The 14,961-nt window shown below is 50.7% G+C and overlaps 2 protein-coding genes across 4 annotated transcripts in view; one reads left to right on the top strand and one right to left on the bottom strand.

The window, feature by feature from the left end:
- The window catches only part of LOC120996590 (transmembrane O-methyltransferase homolog), a 372,830-nt gene that overhangs the window by 90,677 nt on the left and 267,192 nt on the right, over positions 1–14,961 (top strand). The window lies entirely within an intron of this gene.
- Positions 12,059–14,961, bottom strand: part of LOC120996586 (DNA repair protein XRCC1) — a 40,907-nt gene continuing 38,004 nt past the window's right edge. For all 3 annotated transcript variants that reach the window (XM_040426614.1, XM_040426612.1, XM_040426613.1), the window contains exons 9-10: positions 13,001–13,119; positions 12,059–12,717 (exon numbers count right to left, since the gene is read on the bottom strand). In XM_040426614.1, the coding sequence (XP_040282548.1) occupies positions 12,497–12,717; positions 13,001–13,119 (340 nt within the window). In that variant the 3' untranslated portion in view covers positions 12,059–12,496. The remainder of the gene's footprint in view (positions 12,718–13,000; positions 13,120–14,961) is intronic.

Here is a 14,961-nt window from a genome sequence, read left to right as displayed (position 1 = left end):
GTGCGTGCAAAAGCAGTAGGAGAAGGAGATCAAAAACCAAATATGAACAAAGAAAAGCAGATCCAAGGAACACCGCCATCGGGTCGTTAACCATAAGGTCCCACTAGAATAGAACCAACCCCTCCTGCAACAGACAAGAATGAGTGGGAGCTGTGTCCCCCAATGGAAAAGACGAGAAAAAGATTTTACAGGTGAGTTTCACAAAAAATCTCCTTTTCTCGCCCATTCCATTGGGGGACACAGACTATGGGACGTCCTACAGCAGTCCATGGAGTGGGAAGACCAGCACCTCCAGAGAGAAGACGTCCAACGGTTAAACAGGAACCACAGCCTGCAATACCTTGCGCCCTAGAGCAGCATCAGCCGACGCCAAAGAGTGCAGCTGGTAGAACTTTGTAAAAGTATGTAAGGACGACCAGGTGGCCGCCTTACAAAGTTGTGATGTAGAGGCTCGATTGCGCCTAGCCCAGGAGGCGCCCACCTCCCTGATGGAGTGCCACAGTGACCTTGGAGGCCGCCAGACCCTTAGACCACCTTGTCCTTGTGGAAGACCAAAAAGGGCTCTTTAGAGGAAAGGGCGGCCAGCTCCGATACCCTCCTGATAGAGGTGATGGCCACCAAAAAGACAACCTTCCAGGTGAGAAAACTCAGGGAAATGTCCCTCAGGTGCTCAAAAGGAGCCACCTGGAGAGAAGACAGAACCAGGTTCAGATCCCAGGGGGGCAGAGGAGGGAAATACGGAGGGACCGAATGCGCCACCCCCTGCAGGAAGGTCCTCACCGGACCTAGCAGAGTCAGAGAGCGCTGAAAGAAAATGGCCAGAGCGAAGACCTGACCCTTCAGAGAGCTCAGGGACATTCCCATCTCAAGACCCGACTGGAGAAAGGAGAGGACCACCGGAACGGAGAAATATAGGGGAAAAACGCCTATCTTCTCGCAAAAGGCGAGAAAGGCCTTCCAGGTACGATAGTATATCCAGGAGGAAGCTGGTTTCCTGGCTTTGATCATGGTCTTCACGACAGCGTCCGAGAAGCCCCTCTTCTTCAAGATGGTGGTCTCAACAGCCACGCCGTTAAACGAAGTGGTTGTAAATTCCGGTGGAAGAGAGGTCCTTGAGACAGCAGGTCCTCCCTGAGAGGAAGAGGCCACGGAACGTCCGCCAGCATCCGAGTGACCTCCGAGAACCAGGCGCGGCGAGGCCAATCGGGGGCGATGAGGATGGTCGGGATTCCTTCTGCCGCGACCCTGCAAAGAACCTTTTGGGAGTAGAGGCAGTGGTGGGAAGACATAAAGGAGTGCGAAGTCTTGCCACGGAGACACCAGAGCGTCCACCCCGTACGCCTCCGGATACCAAGCTCGGGCCAGGAACGTGGGAACCTTGTTGTTGAGCCTGGACACCATCAAGTCCACGTCCGGACGGCCCCAACGGCGACAGACGTCCTTGAATACATCCGGATGCAGACACCACTCTCCCGGAACCACCCTGTTGCGGCTGAGAAAGTCCGCCGTCCAGTTTTCAACCCCTGGGATGTACACTGCAGACAATATTGGAACGTGAGCCTCCGCCCACTGGAGGATCTGAGCCTCTGCCCACTGGAGGATCCTCTTCACCTCCTGCATCACCGGCCGACTGCCGGTTCCACCCTGATGATTGATGTAGGCCACGGCTGTGGCATTGTCCGACTGGATCCTTACTGGGAGACCCGCTTGGAGGGGGCTCCAATGAGACAGAGAGAGGAAAATTGCTCTGAGCTCCAATATGTTGATCGGAAGGCGGGCTTTCTCTTCTGACCACACACCCTGAACCGTCCGAGCCCGGAGAACGCCGCCCCAACCCAGGAAACTGGCATCGGTGGTGACGACTGTCCAGGAGATTGGGAGGAAGGATTTCCCCGATGTCAGATTCTGAGGGGACAGCCACCACTGGAGGTCCATGCGAACCCAAGGAGGAAGGCGGATCCGAGAGTCCAGACCCCTCGATGTCCTGTCCCAGAAGGACAGGATCGCCTGCTGCAGAGGCCGAGTGTGAAACTGGGCAAAGGGGACTGCCTCGAAGGAGGCCACCATAAGCCCCAGAACCTGCATGCACTCCCGGATGGAGAGACACGGGGAATGCAGAAGGCGAGAGACCGACTCCCGTATCTGTGAGAACTTGCAATCCGGGAGGAATACCCGGGCTGCAGTAGTGTCCATAATCATCCCCAGGAAGGTCACCCTCTGGGAAGGTTGGAGAGAGGACTTCGGGAAGTTGATCAGCCAACCGAACTGTTGCAGAGTCTGAACAGTGATCCTGACGCCTGGGGACGAGAGGGAGCCTTTATCAGAATGTCGTCCAGGTAGGGTAGCAGAGATATGCCCCTGGTATGGAGAAGCGCCATGATCGGCGCCAAGATCTTTGTGAATACCCGCAGGGCTGTCGTCAGGCCAAAGGAAAGGGCGACAAACTGATAATGCCGGTCGCCAATGGTGAAGCGTAGGAACCTGTGGTGAGATTCTGCGATAGGGACATGCAGATAGGTGTCCCGGATGTCCACCGACGCGAGGAACTCTCCTGGAAGAAGAGAAGCAATAACGGAGCGGAGGGACTCCATCCGGAACCTCCGCACCCGCAGGGACTTGTTTAACAGCTTCAGGTCTAGGACCGGACGCACTGATCCCTCCTTCTTTGGCACTACAAAGAGATTTGAGTAGAAACCTGCCCCCTGTTCCTCCAGAGGAACTGGGACAACTACTCCCCTGACCAGAAGGGAAGAAACCGCTTGTAAAAGGGCCGAGGCTCGGGCCGGATCCCCCGGAAAACGAGACGGAAAGAAACATTCCGGAGGTCTGGAAACGAATTCTATCATGTAACCGGAAGTTACAATTTCCACGGCCCAGGCGTCTTGAACGTGAGCTCTCCAGACATGCTGAAAGGAGAGCAGAGGAAGAGAAGCACCGAAAGGACTGGTTTCTAGAGCCAGAGGGGCGAGCTCTGAAGGCACGCTTGGATCTAGATTGGGGAAGGTGTGTACTCTTGCCCCCCGTAGCGTCAGAGATAATCTCATCCAGCTTAGCCCCGAAGAGCCTGGAGCCCGCAAAGGGGAGGTTAGTGAGGGAGCGCTTGGAGGAAGCGTTGACGTCCCAGACCTTCAACCAGACCTCCCTGCGCTGCGTGACCAAGAGGGCCGAAATCCGCGCAAAGAGAGTGCTGACATCCAATGAGGCCTCACAGAGGAATGTTGTCGCCTGGGACATCTGGAGGATGAAGTTTAGGGTGTCCGCAGAGGCATCCTGCCCCGCGAGGTCCTGATGATGGCGCTGCAACCACACCGAAAGCACCCTGGCTACCCAGGCCGAGGCGAACGCGGGCCGCAGACCTGTGCCCGCCAGAGAGAAGATGGCTTTGGAAAGAGAGTCCAAACGCCTGTCAACGGAGTCCTGTGGGGAGGGGTGTCCAGGACTGGTATTGCCGTATTCTTAGCCAATCTGGCCACCGGCGGGTCGACCTTAGGAGGAGAAGACCACTGCTGCACGTTATCTGCCGGGAAAGGATAAAGAGTATCCATGCGCCTTGTAGCAGAAAAACTGTGATTAGGGCGTTCCCAAGCTTTAGACCTTGGCGAACTCACCATGAATGGGGAATGTGACTGCCTCCGGTTTTCTGGAGTGGAAGAGGGGGAATTCCTGGCTACTAGAAGAAGGAGGTTCCCCCTGGATGTCAAAGGTATCACGTACCGCCGTGACCAAGTCTGCCACCATGGTGGAGAGCTTAGGTGAGGGTTCCGGCTCCGTGTCCTCGTCCGAGCCGGACCTTTCCCCTTCAGACCTGTAATCCCTGCGAGAGGGAGAGGCTGAACACACCTCCAGGCGAGGGGGGGAAGCAGAGTCATCCGAGGAGGGATGCTGCTGCGTACGCTGCCTCTTAATGGTCGAGCATCCTCTGTGGGGGGCACCGGGAGGTGGAGCGGTGCTAACCACAGGCACCGCAGGCAGTGGATGCCATGCGTTCCATAAAGGCCATGGCCGCGCGCGAGACTTGGGCCAAGTCCGCGGCCACCCTAGCTATGGCAGAGGCCCAGGAGGGCTCCGAAGGGGCGGAGGAGGGACTGGGCTGGTTTGGTGGAGGGGGAGGAGGAGGTGGATGATCCCGTCCCGAGGCAAGGCAAGAGTCACAGGAGCCTGTAACCGACAGTGGCAAGCAGCAGACCTTACAGGATCCCAGTGGGACCTGAGGTGTCGCTTTAGATTTTTGGGGGGCCCCAGGTTTGGGCATGATGGCGGCAATACCGGAGTCAGGGTCTCCTACCGTTTTGCAGCACACTGCCTGTCCTACCGTGACCTGTGAGGAGCTGGAGTAGCAGTCAAGCGTGGAGAGGCGCTGAGGCAAAGCGGAAGCGCCGGAGCTGATGCGATAGGCTCCGCCCCCCAGACGCATCACAGATTGCGCGGAAAAAATCCCGCGCGCGCGGGAAATAAGAAAAAAGGCAGGCCCCGACTCTGAAAATGGCGCCCACCGCCAGGATGCATGGGAAAAGAAGGAATCCCTCCTCCCTCTCAACCAGCCGGCCCTCCCAGATCCACAGGTAAGCCCTAAAGAACCGTGTCACAGTGTGAGCATGGGGGGAGGGGGAGTTTGCAGGAGAGCCGTTGTACTTATCTGAGTCCTGCAGTCTTCACCCTCTGTTCCGGACCAGCAGGGGTTCACCTCTTCAGTCATCTGGCACAAGGAGTGGCAGTGCACTGGATAGAGGGCAGGACTAGGTGACCCTGGATCTGGTAGGCCACCGGAGCTGCAGGTCGAGCCCGGTTCCACTTATCTTCTGGGGGGAAGGGGAGGTAGCCGGGGACGGTCATTCGCTCCACCATGCGACCCTGCGTCCTCTGTTTAGAAAAAAACAAACAGGAGAAGACAAAACTACAGGGACAACCCAGCAGGAGTTTCACCTCCTTATCCGACACTAAGCTAAAACTGAGGTCCTCCTGTTGGAGCATGGGGGTATAGCCAGTGGAGAAGGAGCTGTTTTTTATTATTTGCATAGTGTCTCTTCCTAGTAATGGCCTAAGCTATACCCATGGTCTGTGTCCCCCAATGGAATGGGTGAGAAAAGTAAAGTATTAGGAACTGAAAGTCCTTCTCTGTCATGTTCCTATGACCTTGTATATATCTGGCCAATGTGCTTCTTCCATGAGTGTGTGTTGTATTAGATATTGGGGGTTGTAGTGATGGTCTTCACATCTCCCTGTTACCAGACATAAGGTTTGCTAATGACCACTGTGACCCTCAGGAAATTTTAGGTTTGGGATCTCAACACTTTTACAGGGGTCTCAGTGGTCTGGCCGTGCTTCAAAGCATTCTTCTCAGAGGGGGTAGTGAACCCTGGCCCCTGCTAGAGATTGTACAGATAGGGGAGGGGCGGATGTGTTTCTGGATATATCTGAGAATAGGGGTACTAGTCAGTTGTTGGGAGGTGTGAGAACAAGCTGAGGTGTTCTCTCCTAGATTTGCTTCAATATAGGAACTTGGAATATCTATAGCTTTACCTGCAACTTCATGTGTGAACTCCAACAAACTGCTCACGGGTGACAACTACGGCTCAGTGCCTCTTCGTCAGTCACAAGCCAATTTCCTGATATTCTGGTGGCAGCAGTGGGATCGAGGCACTGAGCAGTATGAGGAGGCAAGAACTTGAGGAGCTAACGGTGGGCACCCTGAGGAAGTGGTGCAGGAGTTGTGAGATTGTTCCAGAGGGAAAGAAGAAGCCTGAACTTATTGATCTCCTGAAACCACTTCTGGTCCAAGAACAAGATGTCGCCTCAGACTCTGGAAACAGACCTCGTGGAGGAATAGTTGAACTGAAGGATGAAAATGCTCGGTGAAGAATTAAGCTGATAAAACTCGTCTGTAAGGAGGTGGCAAGGAGGTACAAAGCCGACAGAGCCCAGCACCAGGGGATCAATGGAGATCTTGGTCCTCAGGACATTCTCAAGCTGTCAGTAGCATTTCTTACCTTTCAGGATGGCAAGGAGGACATTGACCTTTGAGATCATGTGTAAGTCTCACCGTATTGCAGAAGAGGGCTGGACACGTATATTGGCTGGGAAACTTACAGGTAGGGCGAATTCCACCTTTTGTGCCCTTTCAGAGGAACAATGTTTGGACTAGGCTGGGGCTAGCATGTTATGCCATCACCCCTGAATATTATAGACAGAGTTTCTGTAATCTACTAAAAGGGACCCATGACACCCATTTAGAGTTTAGCAATAAGCTGTCCCATGCCCTGGACCAGTGGACCCATGGCTATGGGGCAGGGACTTTTGAAGACCTCTGCCAGCTATTTCTGAAAGAGTTCTTGGAAAAGTGTCCAGTAGGAATTAGGGAGTAAGTGATGGATCAGGAACCCCAAACATTGGAGGAGACAGCCTGCCTTGCAGGTATTTGGAAAGTCAGTCCACAACTCAGAGAATCTCAGCACAAACTACCATAACACCAGCCAAATCCAGTCAAATTACTGTACCACCCAGGGAGCCTCCTCTCAACGTCTACATGCTTCCCATAAACCACCTGCAATGGCTTCTGCTGGTTCAAGTAACTGTTATAAATGTGGCTCCCTAGGGCATCTGCAAGCAGCTTAAGAAAGTACAAGTTGGCCTGCAAACAATAAGCCCTCATAAAGCCATGTGAATGGAAAAATATAAATAATTATGGCTCAAGGAAGATAGGGAAGAAAAATGAAAATGCAAAAAAAAAAAAAAAAAAACTCTGGCATCGTAAGGGTTCTTTATCTTACGGGGTGTGAAAGTTTTATGGTCTCTAAATTGATGTTATCTCAGAGACTCTTTAGATCTTGTAGTGTGTCATAAATCCCAGGGACAATTCAGTCCAATATTTAAGTGTCAAGCAGTATTATACAGTACATTTGTATTCCCAAATTCTTCTGCCCCTTTGAGACTTGAAATTACCTTTTAATATGAGAACTTTCATGTGTTCTTTATTGTATCCCAGGCTACAGAAATGCTTAGCCACAGGAAAGTGTAGGGTCTTCTCTTTAATTGTGTGGTGGTGTGACCTCATCCTTGCTTTGAGTTTCTGGCCTGTTTCTCCAATATAGAGACCCCCAGGAGGACATTTAGTGCAGAGAATCAGATACTCTACATTGGATGAAGAACATGTGAATGTCCCAGGATCTTATAGTCCTGCTGTTGGGGATCCGGATCCTTATCTGTTGTCATTATATGGGGACAGGTTTGGCATCTTCTATTACAGGGATGGTTTCCTTTTTGTGTGGTCCATGGCCATGAACTTATGATCTGAATATTCCTCAGATTGGTGGGGATCTGCGAAAATTGTTTTTAGCTGCTCATCATTATGTAGGACATGGTGTAATTTTTTGGCAGTTTTCCTCAGTACCTCTAGTTGTGGGTTGTAGGTACGCGCTGGTTCTCTTTCTTTTCCTTGTATTGGAGAAGTTGACTTCTGGGGATCCTGGTGGCTCTTGTGATCTGATCTTCAATTGAAGCAGGATGATAGCCCTGGTGTAAATGTCCTTTTCAGATCTTGTAAATGCTCATCGCTGTCTGATGGGCTGGAATAGATTAGATTATATCTGATGACCTGGCTATAGATGATTAGACTTTTTAATATGTTTGGGGTATAAGCTGTCCCATTTGAGGTATGTAGGCCGATCAATAGGTTTCCGATACAGGGATGTCTGTCGAGGTGTTTTGAAGTTTTATGGTTTTGTCCAAAAAGCGGATTTCTGTTTGTGAATAGTTGAGGATCAGGTTTACAGTCGGATGGAATTTGTTGAATCTTTCATGAAATTTTATCAGTTCATGTTCAGAGTCGGTCCAGATTATTAGGATGTCGTCAATGAAATGGAAGTAGGCCAAGGTTTTTTGGGGGCAGGATACCAAAAAGTCCTTTTCCAGTACAACCGGAGGCGAATGGGATCGTCTCAGAGTCTGCACTGCAACTCAGCAATTTCATCCTCACCCATATATTTACAACGCACTGGCACCGCCATGGGCAGTAAAATGGCACTGCAATATGCAAATATCTTCATGGCAAAATTGGGTTTTAGTTATCTGCCTTTGCAGCAAGTTATTAATGCACCTTGTATATGGACATCGTACATTGTATATTGGTTGTTCTAAACTGTAATACAAGTGTGAATTCTGGTCCTGCCTTATCTGATGGAGACCGATGTAGAAGTAATGCGCATGCGCTTCGATCTAGGTGTGCGCCACGGCCATATCAAGCTTGGAACGCATAGCCATGTCCAGGGCATCATTCTAACGTCCGCTCTGACGTTGTGAGAGTGAGTGGCGCGCACCTCAGATTTCCTTCTGGGACGCGCACCTAGTCAGGAGATTCTTATGCCCGATATTACATAGCAGTGTTTGGCGGTATATTGGACATGATTATAACTTCAGCTCCTCTGCTATCGGACATGTTGTTAGGGTAGGTCAATTAGAACCATTCTCTGCTATCTGTTTAAGATATAAAGAGTGACTTGACACCTATACCTCCAATCATAAGCCTCTGGGTGAAAAGGCGTTGGGGGGAGGACTCTGGCATATCGGGCTGTATTATCAATTGTACCTTCAGTTGTTATTTCATATATTTGTAGCTGTTTGCCACCTTAAACGAGCTCTTACATGAGTTATTCAATGGATCTTTTTGGCAATCTATGCTATTTATTTGGACCCGATATCTCAGCGCCCTCTTGTGTCCTCATTGGTCAATAACCTGTAGCCCCCTTATTTTATGGATTTTTATATTTTGATATACAATAATAAAGTATACTGAATTTAATAAGTAAAATCACCCAAAATGAATCACCGAAACTTTGGCCTTGTTTACAAGCAGAATTTTTTGTAACAACTTTAATTAGTTTAGAATTGAAACCCACTGTATCGATTAACCAGTTTGACTTCAGGGCTTTATCCTGGCTTTCAACCTTTACCCCCATACAAGGATCTGGTCTTTGCTGCAGGCTACCCACCAGGACACTACCTTTTGCAATACTCCCGGTGTAATTTGCAGCAGACCAACAGGGATCATAAACATCGGTGAGAAGCCCCAAGGCAGAGTTCATGCAATGTTTTGAAACTAATCTTAGGCCGGGACAGGCAGCAAAGGGTCTGTACGGTAGACAGACTAAGGTCAGGGCAGGCAGCAGAGCAACAGAGTCAGTTAACAGGCAGAAGTTGGGTACAAGGGCAGATTATCAGAATAGCAAACCTTTACTGGTTAAACTAGAAAACTAGGAGCCTAAAGCTCAGGCAGCGGGTGGAACCCCAGTCCAGCATATATTGGAGGGCTTATTAGCTCATTAGTCAAGCAGTTGCAGATACAGAGCCAGTGAAGATTAACCTTTGCAGTACTGCAACAGATGTGCGTTACGGAAAAAAGGCGGCCATGAACCGCCAACGTAACATCTCCATTCTAGATCATCCCAAAAGTGTTAGATGGGGCTCTATATGACATCAGATGTTCTACACCAAACTGCCCCAACCATGCCTTTATGGAGCTTGCTGTGTGCACTGGGGTCTTTCCCACAAAGCTGGAAGCATAAAATTGTGCAAAACGTCTTGTCTGCTGAAGCATTAAGATTTCCCTTCACTGGAACTAAGGGTCAGAGACCGAGCCCTGAAAGCCCCAATAGCATTATCCCTCCTCCATTAAGCGTATAGCGGGCACAATGCAGTCAGGCAGGTAACGTTCTCCTGGCATTCACCAGTCTCGTCCATCAGACCGCCATATAGAGAAGTGTGATTGGTCACTGCACAGAAGACGTCACCACTGCTCCACAGCCTAGTGATGACGTGCCTTACACCCTCCATCCAACACCTGGCATTGTGCCTGGTGATGGAAGGCTTGCATGCAGCTGCTCAGAAATGGAAACCCATGCCATGAAGCTCCCGGCACAGCTCAGCTTTTATGCTGATGTTAATGGCAGAGGAGGTCTGTTATGAAGTCATCAGAGCATTGGTGACTTTCATGCACTTGCTCCTCAGCACTCGGTGACCCCACTCTGTAACTTTCCGTGATCTTCACGTCATCACTGAGTTGCTGTGGTTTCCTCTACTTCACAATAATACCACTCACAGGTGATGGTGGAATATCTAAGAGGGAAAACGTGTCAGGAAGTGACTTCTGGCAGCGGTCTCATCCTATTACAGGACCACGCTGAAATTCAGGGGCCTTTTTACAATGAGCTGCTCTGTCTGTAATGACGACTGCATGGCCGAGGCTGGATGTTATACACCTGTGGTAATGGCAGACCGGGTGGCTAGGGGCTGGATGTTATACACTGTGGTAATAGCAGACTGCATGGCCGAGGCTGGATGTTATACACCTGTGGTAATGGCAGACTGTATGGCCAGGGGCTGGATGTTATACACCTGTGGTAATGGCAGACCGGGTGGCTAGGGGCTGGATGTTATACACTGTGGTAATAGCAGACTGCATGGCCGAGGCTGGATGTTATACACCTGTGGTAATAGCAGGCTGCATGGCCGAGGCTGGATGTTATACACCTGTGGTAATGGCAGACCGGGTGGCTAGGGGCTGGATGTTATACACTGTGGTAATAGCAGACTGCATGGCCGAGGCTGGATGTTATACACCTGTGGTAATGGCAGACCGGGTAGCTAGGGGCTGGATGTTATACACCTGTGGTAATGGCAGACCGGATGGCTAGGGGCTGGATGGACTATATACCTGCATAGTTGCCAACTGTCCTGAATTTTCCAGGACTGTTACTGATTTTCGGAGACAGTCCTGGCAAATTCGCATTGTCCCGGGCCGTAAATAGGCTAGGTGGGTCTGGGCTGTTCCCATGGTTGTGGCTTACATGCCCCGATTTTACTGAGATGTTGGTAAGTATGCAACTGTGGTAATGGCAGACTGCATAGCAGGGGTTGGATTTTGTACACTGTGGTAATGGTAGATTGCATGGCTAGAGCCTGGATGTTATACATCTGTGGTAATGGTAGACTGTATGAGTAGATACTGAATGTTATACACCTGTGTTAATGGCAGACTGCATGGTTAGAGGGTGGATGTTATACACCTCTGGTAATGGCAGACTGCATGGCGAGAGGCTGAATGTTATACACTGTGGTAATGGTAGACTGCATGGCTGGAAGCTGGCTGTAATACACATGTGGTAACGGTAGACTGGATGGCGAGAGACTGGATGTTATACACCTGTGGTAATGGTAGATTGCATGGTTAAGGGCTGGATGTTATACACTGTGGTAATGGCAGACTGCATGGCTGGAAGCTGGCTGTAATACACACGTGGTAACGGTAGACTGGATGGCGAGAGGCTGGATGTTATACACTGTGGTAATGGTAGACTGCATGGTTAAGGGCTGGATGTTATACACCTGTGGTAATGGTAGACTGCATGGTTAAGGGCTGGATGTTATACACCTGTGGTAATGGTAGAATGCATGGTTAAGGGCTGGATGTTATACACTGTGGTAATGGTAGACTGCATGGCTGGAAGCTGGCTGTAATACACAAGTGGTAACGGTAGACTGGATGGCGAGAGGCTGGATGTTATACACCTGTGGTAATGGTAGACTGCATGGTTAAGGGCTGGATGTTATACACCTGTGGTAATGGCAGACTGCATGGTTAAGGGCTGGATGTTATACACTGTGGTAATGGTAGACCGTATGGTTAAGGGCTGGATGTTATACACCTGTGGTAATGGTAGACTGTATCGCTGGAAGCTGGCTGAAATGCACATGTGGTAACTGTAGACTGGATGGCTAGAGGTTGGATGTTATACACCTGTGGTAAAGAATATATAGTGTGTAAAGGCAGACTGAATGTCCGGGGTTGATGTTGTGCGCATATGATAGCATTAAACGAAACATCCACTTAATTCAGGTGTTTCTTTCAGCCCCATTGCCACAGGTGTATAACAAGATATATATTAAAAACTCCCTACTAGCAGTGTGATCTCCAGTGCATGTCCACATATATATTTACATGGAATTGCATAAGTAATAACACCCCAATATATTTTCAGACAGCACCCGACTGTTCTGTGCACTTTTCATTTTTATTTTTTTAGAGTTTTTTAAACTTTAATTAAATATCTGAAGGATAGATCTTTGATTTGAAGCATAGATGAGGGCTGGGTCCCCGGGGGACACACCTGTAACTCTCTCCCCCACCTCCTAGCTACATAGGGTGAGAATAAAATATTGTCCACGTAGCTCCATTTCTGTCTGTACCCTTGGAGGGACGGCCCTAGAGAAGACGTCCGGCGATGTGGCTTCTGCAGGGTCAGACGGGTGATAATGGCAGCACCCAGTGCATAAAGATACGGCTCCAGTATAGCGATTAGTCACTGACTGGTGACAGCGTCTCTTCAACAACAGGGGCTCTCCATGAATAAAGTGCAGGGAGTCCCCATCCCTGCCGGGCCTCGTGTCTGTGGACCCCCGTCCTGGAGGAGGTCAGCTCAGTGCATATCTCAGGTATAATAATCCTCTACTCTCCGCACGTGCTGGCGTGTGCTTCAATTTCAGTGTCCCGGAAACGGAAGCCACAAAGTGGGCACTGAACCCAGGACACGGGGCTGTGAGGAGCGGCCGGCCGTGGCTCCACGTCATCCCAGTCATCATCATCAGAAGAGAGAACGATGCTGTGTGACCCTGGGGCTTCTCCGCAGGTGGCGGCGTGGAGCGGAAGGAGGGCTGCTGGAAAGTGACCTGATGATACATTATATTATAGCACAGCAGCGTTAATAATACGATTATATTACAAAATCCTGACTGAAGACCATACAGAACACGGTGTCTAATAAAATGTACTGGAAATCCTGTAATAAAGTTCTAATGTGTGTGCGATCCTGTAATACTGTCATAATACACATATAACCCTATAATAATGGCTGTAATGTGTCATGTAATAACATTATAAGTATAGGAGGTGGCAGCTCGTGTGCGCTCTCCATCGTCATTGCTGTCACCTCGTCCTGAGGCTGCTCCTCACCTGCACAGATTGGACAGATGTTTGTGTCGGTCTCAGGGGGGCGCTGTGCTGTGCTGGGACTGCCACGCTCTTTCCTCGATGCCAGGTGTCTCTCGCTGTTACAAGTCTGCGCTCGCCTTCTGACAATGGAGAAGAGTACAGAAGATATTACACACCATATAAGAACCAGTCACATATTCTGATGTGAGCTTATCTGCTGCCGCCTGACATTGTGCTGTGCACCTCCTCATCAGCAGGCTCACCCTGCACCTGTACCGCACTGCGGGGATGTAGGGACCTCTACATGTGACTACTGTCCAGTGCCTGATGTCAGCAGAGAGTGCACCTCCTCATCAGCAGGCTCACCCTGCACTCTGCTGTACCGCACTGCGGGGATGTAGTGACCTCTACATGTGACTACTGTCCAGTGTCTGATGTCAGCAGAGAGTGCACCTCCTCATCAGCAGGATCACCCTGCACTCTGCTGTACCGCACTGCGGGGATGTAGTGACCTCTACATGTGACTACTGTCCAGTGTCTGATGTCAGCAGAGAGTGCACCTCCTCATCTCACCCTGCACTCTGCTGTACCGCACTGCAGGGATGTAGTGACCTCTACATGTGACTACTGTCCAGTGTCTGATGTCAGCAGAGAGTGCCCCTCCTCATCAGCAGGCTCACCCTGCACTCTGCTGTACCGCACTGCGGGGATGTAGTGATCTCTACATGTGACTGCTGTCCAGTGTCTGATGTCAGCAGAGAGTGCACCTCCTCATCAGCAGGCTCACCCTGCACTCTGCTGTACCGCACTGCGGGGATGTAGTGATCTCTACATGTGACTACTGTCCAGTGTCTGATGTCAGCAGAGAGTGCACCTCCTCATCAGCAGTCTCACCCTGCACTCTGCTGTACTGCACTGCGGGGATGTAGGGACCTCTACATGTGACTACTGTCCAGTCCTGATGTCAGCAGAGAGTGCACCTCCTCATCTCACCCTGCACTCTGCTGTACCGCACTGCAGGGATGTAGTGACCTCTACATGTGACTACTGTCCAGTGTCTGATGTCAGCAGAGAGTGCACCTCCTCATCTCACCCTGCACTCTGCTGTACCGCACTGCGGGGATGTAGTGACCTCTACATGTGACTACTGTCCAGTGTCTGATGTCAGCAGAGAGTGCACCTCCTCATCAGCAGGCTCACCCTGCACTCTGCTGTACCGCACTGCGGGGATGTAGGGACCTCTACATGTGACTACTGTCCAGTCCTGATGTCAGCAGAGAGTGCACCTCCTCATCTCACCCTGCACTCTGCTGTACCGGACTGCGGGGATGTAGTGACCTCTACATGTGACTACTGTCCAGTGTCTGATGTCAGCAGAGAGTGCACCTCCTCATCTCACCCTGCACTCTGCTGTACCGCACTGCGGGTATGTAGTGATCTCTACGTGTGACTGCTGTCCAGTGTCTGATGTCAGCAGAGAGTGCACCTCCTCATCAGCCGTCTCACCCTGCACTCTGCTGTACCGCACTGCGGGGATGTAGTGACCTCTACATGTGACTACTGTCCAGTGTCTGATGTCAGCAGAGAGTGCACCTCCTCATCAGCAGGCTCACCCTGCACTCTGCTGTACCGCACTGCGGGGATGTAGTGACCTCTACATGTGACTACTGTCCAGTCCTGATGTCAGAAGAGAGTGCACCTCCTCATCAGCAGGCTCACCCTGCACTCTGCTGTACCGCACTGCGGGGATGTAGTGACCTCTACATGTGACTACTGTCCAGTGTCTGATGTCAGCAGAGAGTGCACCTCCTCATCAGCAGGCTCACCCTGCACTCTGCTGTACCGCACTGCGGGGCTGTAGTGACCTCTACATGTGACTACTGTCCAGTCCTGATGTCAGAAGAGAGTGCACCTCATCTCACCCTGCACTCTGCTGTACCGCACTGCGGGGATGTAGTGTCCTCTACATGTGACTACTGTCC

Source organism: Bufo bufo, chromosome 3, assembly GCF_905171765.1.
Source record: "Bufo bufo chromosome 3, aBufBuf1.1, whole genome shotgun sequence".
Classification (NCBI taxonomy): Eukaryota; Metazoa; Chordata; class Amphibia; order Anura; family Bufonidae; genus Bufo; species Bufo bufo.
Note: the sequence above shows the minus strand (reverse complement) of the source record. Positions and strands in the feature narration are given on the sequence as shown.